This window comes from Schistosoma haematobium, chromosome 1 (assembly GCF_000699445.3).
Source record: "Schistosoma haematobium chromosome 1, whole genome shotgun sequence".
Taxonomy (NCBI): Eukaryota; Metazoa; Platyhelminthes; class Trematoda; order Strigeidida; family Schistosomatidae; genus Schistosoma; species Schistosoma haematobium.
The window spans coordinates 75742276-75765993 of NC_067196.1; the positions used below are offsets into that span (position 1 = coordinate 75742276).

At 31.2% G+C, this 23718-nt stretch overlaps 1 protein-coding gene across 1 annotated transcript in view; it reads left to right on the forward strand.

Moving 5' to 3' along the window:
• Window positions 1-1494: 1494 nt before the first annotated feature.
• The window catches only part of KCNH8_2 (Potassium voltage-gated channel sub H member 8), a gene marked incomplete at both ends in the record, with an annotated part of 180920 nt that continues 158696 nt past the window's right edge, over window positions 1495-23718 (forward strand). Inside the window, one exon of the mRNA XM_051218581.1 lies at window positions 1495-1570. Within this exon, the coding sequence (XP_051075163.1) occupies window positions 1495-1570 (76 nt within the window). The remainder of the gene's footprint in view (window positions 1571-23718) is intronic.

A 23718-nucleotide genomic window follows, 5' to 3' on the forward strand; every position in this document is an offset into this window, starting at 1 on the left:
ACTTCACGGGTGAACTATCTGCCCTCGTATATCAAAGTGGCAAAATAAAGAATCCTTAAACACATTACTTAGTAAACATGTCATTCTTGTTGAGAAACAAGTAACGGATATTATTCTTTTCCTGTTTACTTGTCTATTCATATATTAATAAATTTTCATTTTCTGGAAATGTTGATATCTTTACATTTTTTTATATATGAAGCATCATCCTTGGAAGTATACCAGAAAATGGTTTACACCCAAACAAGAGGAAAAAAATAAACAGAAAATAAAATGAATGCAATGAGTGTGACAAGAATCTTAATTAGTGAATAGATACTTTGTAATTGCTATGATACGATTTTTTTTCAATCATCAATACAATTGATAAAAACTCATGATAAATAATGATTTATTTATTCAGATTAAATGACCCTATCACATAAGAGTAGCAAAATGTATGTCATAAATTAGTTAGTATTGTGATGTGTACTACTAATGTCGATAGATATGAGTAGTATGTATCATCGATAGAAAGTGAAATACCTGCAGACAGAAGATCAAGAAGAGCAAAGAAAAGAGAACGAGAACAGAGAATGATTGGTGTGGAAATAAAAGGAAAATAAAGTCTGAAACGATAGACTGACATTTTGCAAGTGAAGTATTTATTATATGATTCTCAAATTTTAGTAAGTAATGTTGTATTAAAATACGATCGATTGCCCCCACTTATGTTCTCGTTTATTACAGTATAGCATATGACATAGTATATCTAACATTATGATCAATCTTTAAATGTATAGCATTCTAGTGATAATTTTAACAAGATTTCAATGTGTATCTAGTCAATGAAAAGCATTTGAATGTGCTATGAACAGATTTAAAATGTTGATAAACTTACATTCTTAATATGTTAATAATTAAAGGGAATTCCCTTATCCAATTTTACCATAATTTTAATGCTTGTTAAAAAATGAACTCAATTTTCTATTCACTTAAGACATATTTTTAATACAATGCTATCAAACTGATCGTATGTCATTTACTTGACTATGTTTATTAAGATAGAAAAAGTGTTTTTGTAGTTGAATTCACATGCCGATCTAAGCTAGATCACCATTAAAAACCTGGAAGTACTGGATGGCCGTTTCGTCCTAGTATGGAACTCCTCAGCATATGTTGAATTATTATATATTTATTATGTTTGTTAATTTATTTCTTCTATATCTTCGTTAGGACACTTATATATGATTACATGGTATAATTGTTAACCAATCAGATAATTTCTTAATTACTGAAAGCCAATCAAAATTTAATAAAATGTCTAATTATTACTTTGTTTTATGACTTGTCAAATTATGAACTGTATACACAGAATAATACTTTACATGATGTTATTCAATAATGAATTTGATGAGTTATGGGTTTATAAGAGAATATATCAATAAATTAATAGAACAATAGTTATTATCATTGTGAATATCATTTTTAAAAATCGAAATATGAATATGAAATATGTCCCAGCATAAAGGATTATCTACACCACAGAATAAGTTTCTTGAAACTATAGTTGCACGCTCAGATGCATTACGTAAGTAATTTTTAAAACAATATTGATAAGTAATGCCACTTTTATTATAAAATATAACTGTTTTATAGGTTTTCTTTATGTTATATGAATAGATGGATGTAGAAATTAGATGCTACGAATTCAATATTAGTTACTTCATGATTAGTCAACAGATTTATTTAATATTTTTTTAAACAGCCCGTTTTTCCAAGGCATAACAAAATATATTAACCATACATTTATTGCTGTATTCATGATGGTGACAAAAGAATTACATAAATGATCCAACTTTTATATTGTTACTGTGTTATCCATAAGGAAAATTGTGAATCGGTTAATTTTATAAAATTTAGATTATGATAAAATTATACAGTGAAGAAGTTGCTCAACATTTGAATCGATCAGTGAAAGTGAGTAGAAAACGTGGATTTGGTAGTTTTAGCATTCAGTTTATTTAGCCTAAAACTAAATACACCTTGCTACGATCTATGCGAAAACAGTGACTATAAACCCTTTCTTTTTAATTAGTCAAGTTTCCTTTGACAACAAAATGTACTCCTACTTAGTGTTTTAATTTTGTATTACAAGTAGACTTTTTACATTTGCAATGAATATTTTCTCATTTTGTTTGAACAAAGATCTCAAATATTAACATATCAGGGTGCCTAAATGTGATTGCATTCATTCATGACTTTGCTCATATCAAAGTGATCATTTCGTTATTGAATAAAATTTCTCCTCTGTATCATAGAAAATTTAACTATACATGAAACTCAACCAATTTGAAAATCCGCAACCTTTGTTGCTCCAGTTTTGGTCATGGTAACATTCTAGATTGAGTGACTTTATTCGAATAGAATATATAACATTTTATAAAATTTATTCTTGAAGAATAAACTATTCTAAATATTCGGAAGTGTGCATAATATAGTTTATTGTGTTTAAATGTATTTTAAATCTACTTTCATTATCTTCCACTCTCATATTCAACTCGATAGGTCTGTATTTTTATTTTGTATTAGATATACCATGTGGTTTGATCATTTTAATTTGAGTACCCTGAAAACAAAAAGGATATACTAATATCTTTTGTGTTCAAAAAAAATTAGTAACAGTTATTACGTAAGATTTAATTAGACATTAAGATGATCAGTTATGCCAATTGTTGGGTTTTGAAGACTTGACAAATCAAACCATATATCAAAAAGCTAACACATGTTACATTTAGAGCACGTTTTAGTGGAAAATCCCCCACTCACCTAAGCCCTACTGATTGTTTTGAGAAGTATAGCTGCTGGGAGAATGCGATCTTCATAGATTACCTTTTGGCTTGAGCTGAAATTTCTACTTATTTTGTAAACGCTGCCTTTAAATGATTAAATTCTTATAAGCAACATAATTATTTCACATGCTCAAAAAGATATAAAATATATTTTAGTCATGCATTTTTCCAAATAACTGAATCTAGGGTCAGTAATGGACCTGGAAATGCTCCCCGGCTGTTGTCTTTGAGGTAAATTCATCAAATTACAATTCAAAACTAATCTAGTCTAAACACATTAGTAGTGAAACATCAAATCTTCTACAGCATTGTATGATCATCTTTCGACATTGCGATTTGCATAGATTATTACTTTATGGTTTAGAAATAATTATCTGACTAGACTTCAAGGATCTATGTTTAGTATATGTGGTACTGTATATGCTCATTTGGACAAATTCTTAAACTATGAGAACACAAATCTTTAATGTTTCTTGTTATTTTGTGATAAAGATATACTAAACTATATTACTCGTCTTCACCTTTAAGTCATATATAAACCTATTTATAAAAGAAACGTTCTGATATTTTCATCATGAGATTTCTTTCAAATCTACAAAACATGACAACTTAATCGGTTGTTTCTATGTTAATTCACCGATTAACAATTTATATTCAATTCTCATTTTCATTTCGATCTTAGCTGATTTTAAGTTTTACTAGATTGTTCTGTTGATTCGAAACACCCCTTTCAATCAAAACAGTAAAACAAAAAAACAACAACAATCACTCAAATCTTTCTTCAGAAATTTAATTTTTATAGAATCTACTGTTCAATTTAATTTTTGTTTTGTTTAAATTTAAATTAAATTTCAGCTGTTACCATATTGTTTTAACATTAAGAAAACAATTTGTTTTATTTATTTTTTTTTTGAAAAAAAAACAACATTTGAAGCTATTTAAGGCGTACCTTTTAAGTATTTTGTTATATAACTAAGTACTTTGTTTCATTATAAATAATCAATCAGTAAAAATTTTAATCACCATGGTGACAGTTCCTAGAAATCAATCCATTTGTAATACATTAAAATATTTTTAAGAAATAAATAAACGAAATTGTTAAATTAGTATTTATATCAGATGGATTTTGTGGATATTACAGTAATTTCAATGGTTAAGATCATGAGTCAGGTGGTCTAGCTTCAACTGACTCATGATCTTAACCATTGAAATTACTGTAATATCCACAAAATCCATCTGATATGAATCAATATATGCTCACTAGTGACTGGCTTCAAGAGGTTTATCCTGGAGTTCTAGTGAGAAGTAGTGACCAGTGAAGTTCAACCAGGTCCGTTATGAGATAGTAACTCACTGAAGACAATGGTGGATATGTCGCGCAATTTTGTGAATTAGTTGAAGTTTGACATTAACACCGTTGGATGATAGCCGGCTCAGTGGTCCAGTGGTTGAGTGCTCGCACGCGAAACCAAGTGGTCCTGGGTTCGAATTTAGCAGGGGACGAGGTCGTGGATGTGCACTGGCGAGGAGTCCCACAATAGGACGAAACGGCCGTCCAGTTCTTCCAGGTTCTCCATGATGGTCTGGCTTCAACTGACTCATGATCTTAACCATTAAAATTGGTGTTCGTTTTTGTCATAAGTGGTCTAATAAAAACTCTTTCAAATTCTTTGATCTGTTTAGATAATATCAAATCACTTGAACTCGTATTTTTATATTAAAACTTGACCAGTTTACTTTGTTCAACATTTGAGGGACTAGATAAACATGACATTAGTTACTATTCAATCATCAGTCAATTGTAAATATGTATATGAAAATAGGAATAATTTCTTTTTCTGATTAGCGTTTTCTTTGGCGAGTTAGTTTTCTACGGGATAGGGTCGCTAATCCCATGCCCAACCCTCCTCGTTTATCCAGGCTTGCGTCCAGCAGAAGCCCCCGGAGGGACTCCAGGCGGAGTTATATAAAAATAACTACAGTATTAATAAATTTAAAACATTATAATCTTTCAAAGAGGAAGAATGTATTTGTAAAATCTCAGCGAATGAATTTGAAGTAAATCTAACGTTTCGCTTAGCAATCTGGTTCAAGCTTTCTCAAAGGAAATACAATCAAACATCTAAATTATCAAATATAAATAGGTACATGCTTCTCTGTATACTGAATAGGTCATCCAATCAACGTTAACAATGTTTAAAGTAGTTATTTGCATTATTGTACCATGTACCTATTTATATTCGATAATTTTGATGCTTGATTATATTTCCTTGAAAACGTTTGATCCAGATTGCCAGGCAAAACGTTAGATTTACTTCATATTCATTCTCCGAGATTTTACAAATCCATTTTTCCTCTTTAATGTCTCACATCAACTCGGTGCCCAAATACTGTGAAACTATTCGATCGAATTAGGCGAAAGTTCTTATTTATTATAATGTTTCGTACACACCTAGCACTTAGTCATATATCTTCTTTATTTTTGACATAGACTTAAATTTAATCAAATAAAATGATTTATTTAAGTACGATAAACTATGCTTTTATCACATAATGGTTATAGCTGATTAAAACACATTATTATCGAATGACAACTGGCTCATTTGACAATGTTATTGTTATGAATCCCATTATCAGTCCATCATGAAAAATCATCATACAGATTATCAACAATCTATTGGTTAAAAATTATCTATTTAGGTTCTTCATTATTTTTAGAGATTTTTTATTGGATCACATTCGCTACTCATATATGATATGTACATATAACGTTGAATAGGTAATGAATATTTTATTATTATGTTTTCATTTTATAATAACTGGCATCGAAATATTTTATTTACATAACTTGGTGGATTTTTTTGTTGTTGATTTATTCTAGTCGAGATTTCTCAAATATATTTTGATAGTGGGGGGGGAGGTGAGTAAGAGGAGAAAGTAGGATTTATTTCCCTTTCTAATTGATAAATTTCCTTAAAAGTGAACTATGAATTATCATTTTAATGAGAATAAAATCAGTTTAATCCATCATGAGATAAATCGTCTAATTTATTTTTGTGAAAATATGTAGTTGCATCTTTCTAACTAAAAATAAATAAACCAAAGTTAATGATATGGATGGTTTGTTATTACCTTTAAGACCCCAATAAATCAAGTGCTGATCTCAAAAAAGGATTAATATTTTTTTTAAAAAATAACAACTAGTATTTGGAGTTTTGAGAGGTAATTTAAATAGAACTTAAATCTTCTAAATACATTGCCAACAAATTTTTCATCACGTGTAAAGCACCAGTGACAATTTATATTGAATAAATTAAAAATTTCTTACATAATTCATTTACAAAGTGGTTGATAGAAAATATTCAAGAGGAATACTATTATAGGTCATAACTGAATACTTCACAAATCGTCATTGAGAATTTACTTTTAATCATAATGAGTTCGTGTAAAACTTGAAGGTGAAGGTCATTTGAACTCGAGGGAATAGTTCTTTATTTATTACTCAGTTTCTCTTGAATGGTTCCTAATCCCTATTGTGATGATTATCATAAGTATTCCGAAAAAATTTATTACATCACAAATTTTAAGCGGTTATACAAAGCATTCTACTATGTTTGATGGCTTATAGTTTGAGGTAAAATGACAAATTTATTTTGAAAGGGAAAAGGATATTTATTTTATTCATCTTGTATTGGTTGTTTGAATGTTCCCATTGATGTTTAAGACTGAAATCGATTAGTCTCTTATTGGCATATGTACGTCCCGTGAGGATCACCTAGATATTGTTCCAAGTCATATTCATTATAAGCAGAGGTGGATAGTGGTTAGTGTGGTGTGTGCTACTTATATCGACATAAGTAGCATAAAACGCTAGTCAGGAATATAATGTCTAGCAGTAGAAGCTCGAGAAGATCAAGGAGGAAAGAATGGGAACAAAAAGCAATTGGTATGGAAGTGCAGGAACATTGAAGTCTGAGACGATTGACTGATATTTGTAAAAAGAACAGTCAAGCTTGAAACAGTTGATTGACATTTAGCAAACTAAGTATTTACTGTATGGTTCTTGGATTTTACCAACATGTTCTGTAACTTTGTGTTCGAATACATTCAACTGTCCTCAATTGTGTTCTCGTTCACTACATTAGCAGTGGTATTCAGCCATCTCGAGTTTGTCCTATTTGGAATTCGTCACCCCATTAAACAAGCTAATGGCTGTCTGGACTCGGCAACTAAGTGGATGAAGCGATGGCGTTCAAGGCGAACGGTACTGGCTTCGAGTTCTAAAATAAACATCAACTCTGGAATGCAGGTATACCGGGCTGAAGAGTGCAAATCAGGACGAAACTAGCGTCATAAATTCTAGTGCCAGCTGCCATTCATCTCTGCTTACTTGTTCTAATTTTTATTCGGAATGAACTGGGATTTCTGAAAAAAAAACAATAATTATTTCTTTAGCTTCTAAGTAACAATGACAGTAAGAAATCTCAGTTACATAAACTTGATGATTTCTCTAGTACCAGTTCATGAATATTCTTTTGAAGAAATGGCGTATTCATAGGTAACAAGTTGGACTGTTGTCAATTTAAAGCTGAAAGTTAGTGTGATTCTATCTCGATGAAGACGTTTATTGAATTCAGAGTTCTTTGGACGCCTTAATGTATAATATTTGGATGTGCAATGTGATTCTAAAATGATTCATAGTTTTACAATAAAAATAAACATAGTTATCTACTTATTACCTAATAATATATCCCATTTGCATGAAAAAATCTCGCTGTAAATACAAAAAGATATATGTGATTCGCAAATAACGACTATTTAAATTACATAGACGTCTGCATGCAGGTCTCTTAGGGTACCCTGTCGGTGCGAAGCCCGGGTAACGAAGAAGGGCTGGACATTGAGTTAGCAGCCTGATCTTGTGAAAGAAAACCCTGATTAAAAACGCTTACCAGAAAAAGTAATTTATACCACTTGAACGCTCCCCTCAGAATCGAAGAGTCTTCATTTAGAAGAAATATGACAACTAATGGTAAAAACTGAGATTCTTAAGAAGGTACGTGAACGATGATTCTTCAGACAACCAGAGAGACAGTTAACATAGGTAAATGCATTCGATTATGAGTAACTATGAAGTAATACATTCACATGTTAGAAACATAGGTTGAGCAATACTAACGAAACGTGAAAAATACCAAAATAATATATTTTTATTCAGTTGATAAAGCCATATGTTCAAACATCTAGAGTTTATTTATATGTGTATTACACAACATTCACTGGTCAACCAGGTATGACATATTAGCTTGACTAAAAGCATAAGTGATAATGAAGTTAAGAACAAAACGTTATCTAGTAGGGTCCGTTGATGAAGTCATCAAAGGTTATTTTGAATAATTCAAACATGTGTAAACATCTTGAGTTACTAATTGTAATACTTACTTACTTAGTTACGCCTGTTACCCCTCATGGAGGAACATAGGCCGCTCACCAGCATTCTCCATCCAATTCTGTCCCACACAATCCTTTCCAGCACCTTCTAGTTGTTATTCATCCTTTTCATATCTAACTCTATTTCCCGATGTAATGTGTTTTTGGGACTTCCACTTTTCCACTTCCCTTCACGATTCCCAGTTACGGCTTACGTCGTGATGCAGTTTGATGATTTCCTCAATGTATGTCCTATCCACCAACTCCATCGTCTCTCCCTAATTTCCTCTTCAACTGGAAGATGGTTTGTTCTCTCTCACAGAAGGCTGTTTCCGATTATATCCGACCAATGTATGTTGAGTATGTTGCGCAGACAACTATTTATAAATACTTGTATCTTCTTGATGATGATTGTAGACGTTCTCGTAGTTTCATCTCCGTACAGTAGAACTGACTGTCATGACGTTCGAATTGAAGATTATGACTTTGATATTGGTTGATAGACAATCGTTTTTGAGTTCCATATGTTTTCCAATTGTAGGAATGCGGCCCTTTCGAACTGTATGACTGAATCTATTTGATGAAATAACTTGAAGTTAATGATAAAAGTTTTATATAACAGCTTGAATGAACTATTATTTTATTCATTCTTTTCTTCTTTCTGATTGATAACAAGTTTTTTCTTGTTATAGTTTTATACAACTATGAATATGATTTAGTCTATTCATACATTTTTCTTATGTTTGTTTTTACTTCCTTAACTAAAGTAAACTATTTTGATTTGAACCAATACATATTTATGCTAATTACTTTATCATTAAATGATAATATTATTCTCACCTTCTTTTCATCCATTTTATAATTGACCTAACTATTCCGAATGTTTTTACCACTAAATATTCGTTTTATAGTTAACTAACAGTTAGCATAACTATAATATGAACTATACATATATCTTATTTATCTAGACAATATAAGATTAGGCTAATAAGTAACGTATAAACAAACAATTTATAACTTTTAAGACTAAACATTCATAATCTGTGAATATACATTAGAATTTAATGTATCCAATTGGTGAAAGTTATAAACATTATAGACATATGTAGATTGTGTTCCTGAATAAATACTTCATTAAAAAAAATGGTTAGCTACATTAAATACCAATGAAAATATTTGGCTTAATTTTATTGAATTGTGTGTCAATGAATAATAAAATACTTTTATGGTGATTTAGTATCATGTGTTCTGATTACTGAAATCTCAAAGTATATTGATTTATTCTACCTTAAAAGAAATTACAAGAATTGAATATATTCCCCCATCAATAGTAAAAGAGTATCATTTATACCACTGATGTTTATAGAAAAAATCATTTTACGATCATGTTCTTAAATAATATTATAGTTATCATAATATTTTCTTCCCATTATTGTTTTAAATGTTATAAATGAAAAAAAGCTGATTGATTTCCCATCAAAATATAATTAATGTTGTTACATTTTTTTTTCGAAATTTTGAATGGGGGTGTTTTTGTTTACAAAATCTAATTACATCGTTTTAATGTACTTGGTAACAAAAAAAGTCATTGAAATTATTTAATGTAACAGTGTTAACTATTATTTGAAACAAAAAAAACGCAGTTTATAGTTGATAAGTTCATCTGAATTGTTCTTCTCTGAGATTAAGATGCATTATAGAATTGATCCCTTAAGTACTGTTAACCTTCACTTATGTCCATTTTGAAATGACTTGATGGTAATAGTAAATCTTTGATTGATTTCAAGATATCTATATACTTTTTTCTAATTTAGAAAATAAATTATAATTCTTAGATATGGATTATCGATGTAGAATATTGACCCAATGATTTTATACGTCCAGTGCTTCCAGGTTTTCCATGGTGGTCTAGCTTCAAATGACTAATAATCTTAACCATTGAAATATATATATATATATCACAAATATGTACCGAACGATTAGGTTGCATGATTATAAAGATGGTTTAATTTTAAAAGATGGATGGATTTCTTTTTTAGTGAGTCGCGTTTATAAAACACGTTGATGTATACAGTTTTAATGTCCAGATTAACGTCCACTCTGAATTATATTGTTTTATTCTTATACAGTTAATCTAAAAGTAACCGAACATTTGAAAAAAGAAAGTATTTTCTTAGTGTGCGACTCCACTTTTCTTTTGGTTTCATTGTTTTTTTAATATGCATTTTCATTGGTTATTCATACATGACAGATATATTTCATCATCGAATGACAACAATAAGAAAAACCTTTAAAACGAGATAGTTTTAGACAGCTAATTAAAATTTTCATATCACATTGGATTATTATTATTATTATCATTATTATTATTTGAACACACAAATATTGTTACAAGAGTGCTTCAAATATATATGCGCCACACAAAACAATGAGAATTTAAAGAGAAGGAAAAAGAAAAAAGGTAAGGAGCGTAAAAAATACCCTGGTATGGCCGAGAGTGGGGTGGGTTTGCCCACCCTCTCGAAATACTCTCACATGATCACGCGTATATAGCCTCTGCCAGGAAATTCCTACTCACTGCCTTATCGTGGCGGGGGTGTTGGTTACGAAAATGAGAGGACGAAAAGCGAATGTTCGGCGCTTTAACCGGATCCCAAACCAATGGTGCACATGGGCTCCAGTATCCTGAAGGAACAAATGGCGTATGAACCAATCGTTGGTCACAGGCTACCATGGGACTGCATCTCCTCACGATGCTCCATTGCCTTGTGGGTTAGACCTTTAGGTCAAAGGCTTGGGGTGTGGCCCCCTAAGATAACCACCTGCTTCGGTCTGGGCACCCGGGCAGTATCACAGCTCACACACAAATGATGAACTGTTTATATTTATGGAAACTACTTTTCTTGAACAGTGGATTAATGACTATAGAAAGTATTTAACCATGAAAATTTAGTTAATACAAAAACCATGTAGCCATTAAATTATATTTTAACTGCAATTAATCTGTGCTAAAATATGATACTTAATTTACGTGATCAATGAGTAAACTTTTTTGATTTGAATCATTATGGTATCTCACTAGAATTTTGAGGTGAGACTATAGTTTATGAACGAACCAATTAGATATAAGATAATGAGTCTTGGATTTTGACACCAAATTTATACATACATTTGGCAAAATATCATTTTGGCATTATAACTGATGTCAGTTGGTGATGAAAATCATGAATATTATTCCTAACCCTAACCATCAACTGTAAATCCTAATTCTAGTTCCTCACCCTAGTTTATAACCCTCATTTGGTCCTAGTTAGTAGGTGGACATTATCAAGGTCACTTTGGCGTCGCTCAAAAGTCATTCATAAATTGTAGCCTCATCAATGTTTGCTTAAAAGACTTCGAATTTATTCGTCATTGAGAGAAAGATTATTTTATTTTAGCTGTTTTTTTATAAGCACATATTTACAATTTGCAGATGAATTATGAAACAAACTGACCAACCAGAGAATGTGTTGATTGAAGTTAGTTTACGAAAAATCTACCTTTAATTGTTTGATGTTAGTTGTCATAAGCACCTAGGTTCTTATCTGTTCTAATGGGAACACTTATTTAAAATTTATTACCCAAATATCCGATAAAGTATTAGTGACAGTAAATATTGTAATCCCTTAAAATATAATCAAATTAAATCAAAACATGAGACTATTTTATTGTTATTTGTTAGCATACAAATACCTAAGAATAGTTGCTATCAGAAAGCTTAGAGTTAGTTGCAGATTAATACACTTTGACAATATGTACTCAATTTTTACTTTGTCGTCTTACTACAAGCAAAAATTAAAGATTAAATACTATTTATTCAATCATGGTGTTTGTTTTTAATGCAACTATGAGCTTGTTTCACTTTGAAAGATTGAAAAACTATGTTTTACAGTTTTTTGTAAAACAATCACATTTAATAGTTGAATTCATCAGTTAATTGAAGCTAGGCCACTATGAAAAATCCTGGAAGTACTGAACAGCCGTTTTGTTCTAGTATGGGGTTCCTCAGCAGTGCGCATACTAGGATAAAACGGCTGTCCAGTACTTCCAGGTTTTTCATGTTGGTCCAGCTTTAATTGACGCATGAAGTCAATTATTTACTTACTAAAATCTCCACAAAACCCTCTTCTGATAACAATCACATTTATTTCTAAAAAAAATAAATATTTCAAGTTATATAAAACTGTCTGAATGGTTGTTATGAGTTCTCCACCTTAAGAAATAGTGGCTCCTTAAGAAAAAATTCGTGGTCTCTAATATCTAACTGAATATATATATATATATATATATATATATATATATATCAGTTGATGAAGCTACCATGGTAGTTCGATTCAGTCATTAGATTGAAAATGACGTACAATTATCTGCTTCCAAAAGCTAGGTTCCAATTCTTCTCACATTTTTCCTATATAAAATAAATAGGAAAACGATGATAACAAGTTTACAAATATTCCAGTAACTTTTTTCTTGGTAACATTTATCAAAACCAGTTACTTTTTTTTACCTCGGTTTAACTATGTCATGAAAATTCAATTTGGTATCTAACGTACAGTGTACACCATTTAACTTTGTTGGCAGTTCATATTTATTGATTATTTCATGAACAATAATGAAAATACTTACTACTTACTTTCGCCTATTACTCCTCGTGGAGGAGCATAGGCCGCTCACCAGCATTCTCCATCCAATTCTGTCCCACACACTCCTTTCCAGCACCTTCTAGTTGTTATTCATCCTTTTCATATCTAACTCTATTTCCCGATGTAATGTGTTTTTGGGACTTCCACTTTTCCACTTCCCTTCACGATTCCCAGTTACGGCTTACGTCGTGATGCAGTTTGATGATTTCCTCAATGTATGTCCTATCCACCAACTCCATCGTCTCTTCACAATTTCCTCTTCAACTGGAAGATGGTTTGTTCTCTCTCACAGAAGGCTGTTTCCGATTATATCCGACCAATGTATGTTGAGTATGTTGCGCAGACAACTATTTATAAATACTTGTATCTTCTTGATGATGATTGTAGACGTTCTCGTAGTTTCATCTCCGTACAGTAGAACTGACTGTCATGACGTTCAAATTGAAGATTGTGACTTTGATATTGGTCGACAGGCAATTGTTTTTTAGTTCCATATGCTCTTCAATTGGAAGAATGTAGCCCTTGCTTTTCCAATCCTCCCATTTACGTCTGCATCTAATCCTCCTTGTTCATCGATGATGCTTCTCAGGTATGTGAAGGATTCTCCATCTTCCAGAGTTTCTCCATCAAGTGAGATTTGGTTATTGCTCTGTGTTGTATTTGAGGATCTTGTTTCTTCCCTTGTGCATGTTGAGGCCTACTGATTCACAGGCTTCACCTATACTAGTTGTATTCATCTGCATTTGTTCGCGTGTATGAGATAGAAGGGCTAGGTCATCTGCGAAGTCCAGATCGTCTAATCGGTTCTGAGCTATCGATTGTATTCCGTGTTTTCCCTCAAATGTCGAGGTCTTCATAATCTAGTTGACCACCAGAAGACAGTTGAAGAGGGAGAGTAGACAGCGTTGTCTGACTCCGGTCCTTACTTGGAATGCATCTGTCAGCTGTCATCCATGCACCACTTTGCATTGTAGTCCGTCGTATGAGTTCCGGATAATGTTGACAATCTTCTCAGGAACTTAAAACAATGATGAAGACAGATATGATAATAGCAGCATGATACATTTAATAACATGATAATTATTTTCTAATTGAACTAACACAAATACTTTCTAACCTTTAATATACTTCAAATATTTGATTATTTGTGTAAAACACTATCAAGTATATATTTAAATCTAATACACAATCCCATGATCCACACTGTATATCTTGTTATTCACCTTAACAATAATAGTCTGGATAAAATGATAGGTTTATTGATAAAGTTAGTATTTAGTTAACCGTATGTATTAAACAACTTGATTTGGATACAACTTAATATGTAACTATAATAATAGAAAACATTATTGGGTAAATGTTTTACTCGAGTTTATGTATAGTAAATGTTTATTGTACTTAACATTAATAAATGGTAAATACTCTCATGAGAGTGTCTTTTTATTCACTTTCTGGTTGTTGTTGTCTGACTGATATTTCTAGTTTTAGATTAATAGTCAAATCATGTCACGATATCAACAATACTTAATAACTTAGTAATATGATGAGGTGAAAAGACAAAGTTACATTCCTTTACTTATTGTGTTATTTGTCCAATATGATTTCCGTTTTTAATTCAATGTAATTATTACTATTAAGAGTAGTATTTGTCTTCTTTATTTTGTTATTCAGTGTAATATTTAATGTATGATATACTTTGTATTAAACTGACATTGTCAACATAATATGCAACATGTGATTTGTTATAATTCTGGGCAATGCTGATATATGTGACTTTTCTAATATGTAATTAAACAAGTGTACAAATTGATAGGTGAAACTATAATTTATGGACGACCTTTGAGCGACACCAAAATGACCTTGAGAGTGTACACCTGATAACTAGGACCAAATGAGGGTTAAAAACCTGTGTGAGGACTTTGAAATGTAATTTACAGTTGACATTTAAGGTTAAGAATAATATTTATGGTTTTCATCGCGAACTGACATCAGTTATAATGCGAAAACTCTATTTTGGCAAATTAATGAATGAGACCTGTTATCTTATACCTAATTGGTTCGTCCATAAATTATAGTCTCGTCAATCGATATAAATGAATACATTTTCCACTAGACTCAATTTCGTGTTTTTGGGGTTAATAAATCTTCACTTGTACCAGTAATGGTGTTTGTACTTCACATTGTGGAAATCGCAGTGGTTATTCCTGTTTTCAATTATTAATAATAAGCTAAACAGATACGAAACTTCTTTGTTATAGTCCACCTTTATAATGCAATGACTGTATTTTGAAAAATGTAAAAAAAGAAATCGTAGTTCATGCCATCTTCATTGACTACCAAATCAATATTAAAAACGTCAAAACAATTCTTAAAGGCTTTTCCAAGTATAAATAAAGGTGAACCGTGTTGCCTTTCACATATTTCATAGTTGATGTCAGAGAATGATCCTAGCTTAACAGCCAATTAAAACTATGAATCATTTGACATCTGTTTCGTCCTGCAGGGATTGATCCCAAACGCCTTACTTCAATATCTCTGGACTGCCAACTTATGGTATACAAGTTTAATTTCAATGAATTTTTAATACAATGGGATTATCTTCCTATGTACTTGGTGAGTAATTGCCTCATGTAAATAGGTATACTCCATTGGTCACGTCCTCTCACTAGGACTCCGGAATCACTTCTCATAGTTGGTCACGAATAATCATATAGACAGCCATTATAGTACTTAATGGAGACTCTTCATATATTTTTCATATACTCCTAAATTCTGCTTCCTTCAGTAGAAAAGACAGTACCTAACTAGCACCACTAATCGAAGATTCCATACTTATTTGCATTTACATCTCACGCCATTAACACACTCAAACTCAACTTCAATTTTCACATTAAAAATATAACTTTATTCATACCTAGTAGCATTCACATAAATGCCAAAAAATTATCTCACAAAAATTGTTTTTACACTAATAACATCAAAACAACTTGATTAGATTTGCTTTTGATTGTACCGATTATAATTCTGTTTTGTTTCATAGATCTATTCAATTTAATTCATTTACACTAAATTGTAAAATGTTAGAAATTTGTAATCATTTTTGTTATCACCAACCTACTTTGTGTTTTTTGACTAAGATTATGAACCGATTAATGTTAGATCCCCATTGAAAACCTGTAAGCACTGAACGACCGTTTCGTCCTATTACGGGGCTCCTCAGCACTGTGCATCCACAATCTACTTAATGAACAACTTATTTGAAATTATCAAGTCAAACCTTATTGAAATATCTGTAATCTTGACTCGTTTTTTACAAGTACAAATAGCCGTATATAATAGTTAAACTTTCATTGCTGATCCTATTTAATCATAAACAGGAATAAAATGGAAAAATATAAGTTGATCTTAGGGATTGTTTTATAAAACAACTTGTTTAGAAACTTAAACAAAAAAATGATTATGGATTAATCAATATCATAATATTTACCATTGCGACCAACATATTCGAATAAAGCCAGAACAATAATTGAGTTAGAATAACATGAATTCATTATATATCTCGGTTTCTCATCAGCTGCTTACAATCAAACATATATTGAAAGGAAACATTCAGATATGATGTAAAACTATTGACACACAGGATTGTCAATAATAATTATATTTATAGATGGTAAGTTATTTGTCTGCTAATAATTTTGAAGGATTGTGGAATCCCAATTGTCAGCAGTCGAGAAACGGTTAAATTACAAGGAATACTAAACAGTCAGTTTGTTTTAAAATAGATCTATTGAGTATTGTCAAATGTGGATCACATGAAGTTTTGTACATTAGGCCTTCATTACAAAATTTAACTTTTCATTATCATTTCAATAGTCAACATTTTCTCACTTGAAATAATTTGTGAAGCTTAAGTTTAATCATTTCATCATCTTTCAAAGGAGGGGGAATATCTAATTCTCTTTTTAACTGGGCCAATTCTGAATTATAATTGATTTCATTCAGACAACAATCATAAAATAAATTTGACGTTGATGGATGTATAGACATATTCAGGATTGAATTTCGTCAAGAATAAATGGTTGAGATGGTAAAGATAGAATTACCAGTTTGTATCAATATTTTGGAACGTGAAATAGTTTTGTCAGTCAGCCATGGTTAATTACAATTAAAATTGGTCTTTAAAAATTCTATACTTTACATTAAACTTGTGGTTTTTGAGAATGATAATGGTTGCAAGTTTTTAATGAGGAAATTTATTTAGCATCAAATGAAAAGGAAAAATTCATGATATAATCAACCAGAAAAAAACATTTATTAATTTCAACTGATTTTCAAGTGATGATCTTCGTCTTAAACTAACATCAATTTAGAAGTAGTCGGCAACCAAGGGGCATGAACAGTTAGCTTCTATTTTGGAGAGTCTATAATATTTATTTAAAATCACATCAAAAATTAAACTTACGATAAAGAAGTTTCATAGAAGACAGATGGAATCTTGTGGTTCATACTTCAAACTTTGGTTTGTTTTGAGATATGTTACGATGACCGTCCAGTTTCAGTGACCCCATCTCGAGCACTAATCGAAGACTAAACCAACTATCATTCAAGTTGATCTCTGCAAACCACCAAACCAAAATTTAGCAGTTATTGGGTGTGATTACTTCTACTTTAATTTAGGTTCTCAATACACCGACCAATGTTTTAATTAGTCAAATATAACTTAATAATAATATGTTCTGTTTAGTATTAGAATTAATAGGTTACCTTGATTTCAATAAAAACTAAATTATATATAGCTGCTTTCGGTTCTACAACTCCACTGAATAAGTTATCATCACTGCATTACCTAGTATAGGTTCTGGGTTTATATGCCACACCTATTCTAAAATGTATTAGTAATCTTGTTATAACTGTCAACATGTCCTTCATAAATGGTAGGAGTTTCTATTCGTTAGTTCCCATGTTTTTATTACATGAAGGCTTGTATTTTGGACGGTTTGTATCATTAGTAAAGAACAGGGATAAGCTATTCTTTATCGGATTTGGTTTGATTGAGGTGAATAAGGCGCTTCTATCGATATATTATTTTAGTTCATCGTCGTTAATTCAAACATCCTCAATCTAACCCAAGAACTATATCAGAGATCTAATGGAGTAAGCGGATAAATCTACCAAATATTTCAATGGCTTCGAGATTCCTCTCGACAGATTGCATTTGGGAGTTCCTGGGAGTGACCGTGAAAATCTAGGGACAATTGGTTTATTAAAATTTAATTCAACATTGATGATAGTGGATTAAAACCTAATAAAGTCAGTGTTTTTATAATAACACAAATTATTTTTTTAGAAATAATTACACATTCAATAAAGCGAAATTTCCTAGTCACTCTAAATGTTATATAATAATAAAATTATCTTTTTCTTCTAATCAAAATCAGTATTTATTCACTAATTAATGAGCCAAAAATAAAACATTATTCAAATAAAACATGGAATCAAGGATGGTGGCTAGCAGTGGAATTCAGGACACGAGTTTCGTCTTATTCGAATGTAAGTGCATCCCAGAGTTTATGTTCACTCCAGGAATCTAATCCGGCCCCCTTCGTTCCAAATGCCATCACGTTATCCACTTAGCTACCGGGTCATGAAGATCAACTCTGGGAATCAGGTACACACAGCTGACGAGTCCCAAATAGGACGAAATGCACATCTTGCATTCCATTGCTAGCCCCATCTATCTTGGACCATAATACTTGTGAATTAAGACAATATCGATGCACATATACCATTAAGAGACTAATCAATTTCACTTCCAAACACTAATGAGAAGAATCAAATAAACCAAACAAAATCAATTTAAAACTTAATATCAGTTTGTCATAGAAAAAGTATAATATTATTTTAATATTATGGCATGGACATATATAGACATATTAGGGAAACATATTCAATTTCTTCATTTATTATTTATTGATCTCAGGGAAAGGAAAATAAAAATACACAAATTTATCCATATCGTGAATTTGACGTATATTTATGAAGAGAACAAAAAAAAAGAGAAGTGAATACACAATTTAATATTCAATAATGAATAACCTTTATCATTAAGAGTTTATCAATTTCCCATAATGATTTGTCTGGTCTCTTTGTTAAAAAGCTAAACAATATATGTATGTAGGTATGTGTGTATATCGTAAGTGAGTGAAGAACATTTATGTAAATATCTGATCCCACATGAATTATTTCAGTATTAAGTCATATGTCATCATTTATTTATTTAATCAGATAGTTAAACGTTAGTCAATATATAAATATTGGAAAGTGACAGAAAAGTGATCATTTATTTATTATATATATTTGGACAAGGAAAATATTTTTCTATACATTTTAGTCGGAAGGGGTTTTGTGGAGACTGTGGTAATTTCAACAGTTGAGATCATGAGTCAATTGAATTCAGGACTGATAAGTTCTGGGTTAGAATCCCACGAGCGGAATCGTGGTTGAGCACTGGTGATGTGTCCCACAATAGGACGAAACGGCCGTCCGGTGTTTCCAGGGTTTCCATAGTGGTCTCGCTTCAATTGACTAATGATCTCAACTATTGACATTTTAATCACTTTATAACTAATTTTCAATAATCGTTTAGACGTATAAGAACTTTCGTCTAAATTTGAACGAATAGTTTCACAGTATTTGGGCGTCGAGTTAATGTGAGACGTTAAAGAGGAAGAATGTATTTGTCAAATCTCAACGAAAGAAAAAGCTTGGACCAGATTGCCAGACGAAACGTTGGATTTACTTCAAATTTTTTTCGCTGAGATTTTACAAATACATTCTTCCTCTTCATTGTCTTATTTAGACTAATAATTGGCGAAATTATAATTTGCTGATGAGCCGATCAGAGGCGTCTGAGGGATTTCAAGGTCATGGCGCCAGTCTCGGTACCTGATACTAACTTACGATCGGTTCACAACGGATTTTAGACAAAAATTGATAACTGAGCGGTTACAACAAATGAGACTACTAAGAAGTTCCTTTATTTGTGATTGTGGTAATCTAATAACTTGTGGACCTTGTAGAGACAACCGTGATGATGTCTTTTGGTGTAATATGTATTGAAGGAAGAAGACTGCTAGAATATAATTTTTTCGCTCGATTGGAATTGAGACTAAGGCAAATTATGACAATTGTTGCAAACTGGATAATAAAAGCATCAGTAATACTGGCTGCAGCCAGGTACTACAATATATACAGATGATTGGAGAGCGTACAGACGCCTACATCGTGTCGTCGTACATAAGTGGAATTTTGTGAATCCAACAATCGGAGTGCACACAAACAATACTGAAGCTATGTAGTTGGGACTGAAAGAGGTTTTGAGATCTTATCATGGCTCCAGAGGCCGACTATTATAGATGATCTCCTCTACCGTATGCATTACGATTTTAGAACCTCTGAACCTTGACAAGTTTTTGAACCATGTAAAAGAAATGCATTCACTTTATTTCTTTGGTTTTGTATAATATGTATTTACTCTATACTGATTATTTTCTGATTGGTTAATATTTCACAAGATCACTGGTCGTCCATAAATTATAGTTTCGCCTTTCACTCTAACAGCTTCAATTGTCTAACAATCCTGTGACTAGAAAATGATTAAATATAACTAATATACATATGTCATTACATTCTGAATTTGTCGAATCTATATTCCTATAACTCACTTATTTAATTCCTATACATTTAAGCAATTTACTCAGTGTTCACGCGATTATTTTCTATCTCTTACTTTATTGATATTAGTTCATTCATCAGTAAATATTTGACTTATTAATTATATGACTTTTCCTCTCTTTCTATGTCATAGGTATTTATTCTCTTAATCTACAATCTGATTCAAGTGTATACTGACTGATAGTTATTCTCATACTTACAAAAATCCTTAAATTCCTGAAATTATTGATTGAAAATATATGCCTCATAAAATTGGCTATTTTTCCCAATTATTAATTTTGACCTATAATTGTAGAAAGTGATGATAACTAATTGTAATATATATATAATGGAAATTTGTAAACAAATAATATGTAGGGAGACATTTGTTTTGGGTTCGAACCCTGTGCGCGAAATTGTGAATGTGCTCTTCTGAAGAGTTCTGTACTAGGACGAAACGACCGTCCAGTGCTCTAGCTCAGATAGACTCGAGAATTCAACTATAAAAAGTATCATGTAAATTAAAATTATAATTTACTGTTCATTAGAGTATTACAAATAGATAATTATTAGCATATTGCCTAATTTATTTCAAATGAAAAGAGATGGATGGACCAAACCATCCAACCCAGAGAATAAATCTCTATCAGAATCATTTACCTGAGCTACAAAACTCCACCATCTCAAAATCATATGAGCGTAGTACGCTTTTCGTTGTTCGAAAATGGGGGAATTTCTCTAAGATGCAGGCTTCCACTCGAGAATAACTGTATTTTCTACATGAGTGTCTTCGTCAGCATATTCTACCAAAAAGTGTAAGATACAGACCTCCAATCAACTGCTCATTGGGATGGAGAATAGCTGAACAAAGTGGAAGAAAATTGGTACACCTAATGATAACAGATGCAGATTACAGGATCCGCAAATCCTGTTGTTTCACGTGTATTCTTATTTCAAACTAGAAAAAAGATCTCACAGTACACACTAATATTTGTCTGGTAATATAAATAATTCATTTTGACATTTATTTAAAATATAAAGACGCACAGTTAACTGATCTTCTTGAAGCATTTCAATCTGATTGTTTAGAAATTAATGACATTAGATGTTGCCGAGTGACATGTGCTATGAGAAATTGCATAGTTAAACTAAATTCAGTGATTCATTTGTTCATAAAAAGCAGAGAATGATGATATTCACTAGGGTCGATTTGAACGTTACTTTCATTTGTCGTCATTGTCAATGTACTTATTAAGATCGTATTTAATATATGAAATGTTTATTAAAAATAACAAAAATTTTGCTTAAATAATATGCTTAATAAATGTAAATTAACGTTGAAAAATTCATTACCATTCTAGCTAGGTGTGAACTAAAGGTATCAAATAGTTAATCACGACGACCATTTAATCCGAAAGAGTTGATTATCACTTGAGTGGACTCTAAACAACCATAAAAGGATATTTATTGAACATGAACTCTTTCGACCTAGTTGACAAATAGTAAGTACAAAACATAACTTTCAGTACAAATAAGGCATGAATTTAATACACTCTCAACAAACAGACTAGGGGACGTGTTCATGATAATAAACTAGAGATGTTATTTGTCTTCATAGTCAGTTATGTAATTAGAAGTATTCATTTAGTGAAGGTCATCAAAAGTGTACAAGATATTTGTTAAACAATATAAACCATCTTTGATCTCGATGTCTGATATTTGATTCGAACAACAGAAATGAATACATTAATTATTACGTTACCGATGTTTAAATCATTGATTTTTAAAAAAAATAAATTATACTACTTTTGCTGAGTGTATTTGTAATGAAAGGCAATACAGAACTACCAAATAATTTGTAAATATTTATTCACTTGGGGGAGGGGGTTGTTCTAACTTTGGTAAGTTATTAGGTCAAGATCGGTTTTGTTGGGAAAGTAACAATTTGAGTTAATCAAATATACCAATGTTGAACTAGAAAATATGTTAAGACTGTAATAATCAATGATAATGAAGAAAAACTATTCAGAAAGATACGATCAGGAAGTGTTTTTATATTAATTACGTTGTTGATACACTAGTCACTCTTTTAATGAATAAATATAATGAAAAACCCAAATACTTTGCTTGAATTCTTCACTAGACAAACGTTAGCCCAAGTATTTCTTCTTTTCGTGTTCTTCTAAGATGCTTAGAATGGTTTGTGAAAAACTATGATCTCTGCTCTTTAAATAAGTTGTCCAGTTTAAAAATTGCTGTATACTTTACGATAAGTATATCATTTCCAAGAGAGGGTGTAGTAAACGAAAGTAGCGACAGAATTGAAATCAAATAAATGTAAGTTCAGTCATTATTAAGCTAATCGATGTGAATTATTCTTCAGTAAAGTACGGTTACTATTTACGCAAACAAATAGGAATTTCAATTTAATACTTAATAATGAGTGGTATACTAAGTTACAAATTCTGTTCATAATTCGCAAGCCAATAACTCTACCTTACGCTAAAGTGGATCAATAATCCACTGTTGACAACTACATGGTAAGATTAGCATTTTTAGTGAACTTAGTTGTACTGCAGTAAACGCGAACACAACTGGGGACAGTCGAACATTTTCTAATACATCATTACAGAATATCCTTGTAAAATCTGAGAACCATACAGTAAATACTTAATTTGCAAAATGCAAATCAATCGTCTCAGAACTGATTTTTCTTTCATTTCCACACCAATCATTCCTTGTTCTCATTCTCTTTTCGTTGATCTTCTTCACCTTCTGACTCCAAGAATTTCACTTTCAATTGATGATACATACTACTCATGTCTACCGACATCGGTAGCACACACCACAATACACTTTTGAAAATATCTACAGAACATGCTTTGGTTTCAAATATTTTATTATTTTAAACAGTGAATGCTTTCAATCACTTTCAAGAGTATAATTTGATAAAATTATCATTAAAATGTGTTTATATATGTACAATAATCAAAGGGAGACAATTTTCAGTCATGAACATTTGTAATAAACAGAAACATGCAAAGTATTATTATCAGTAT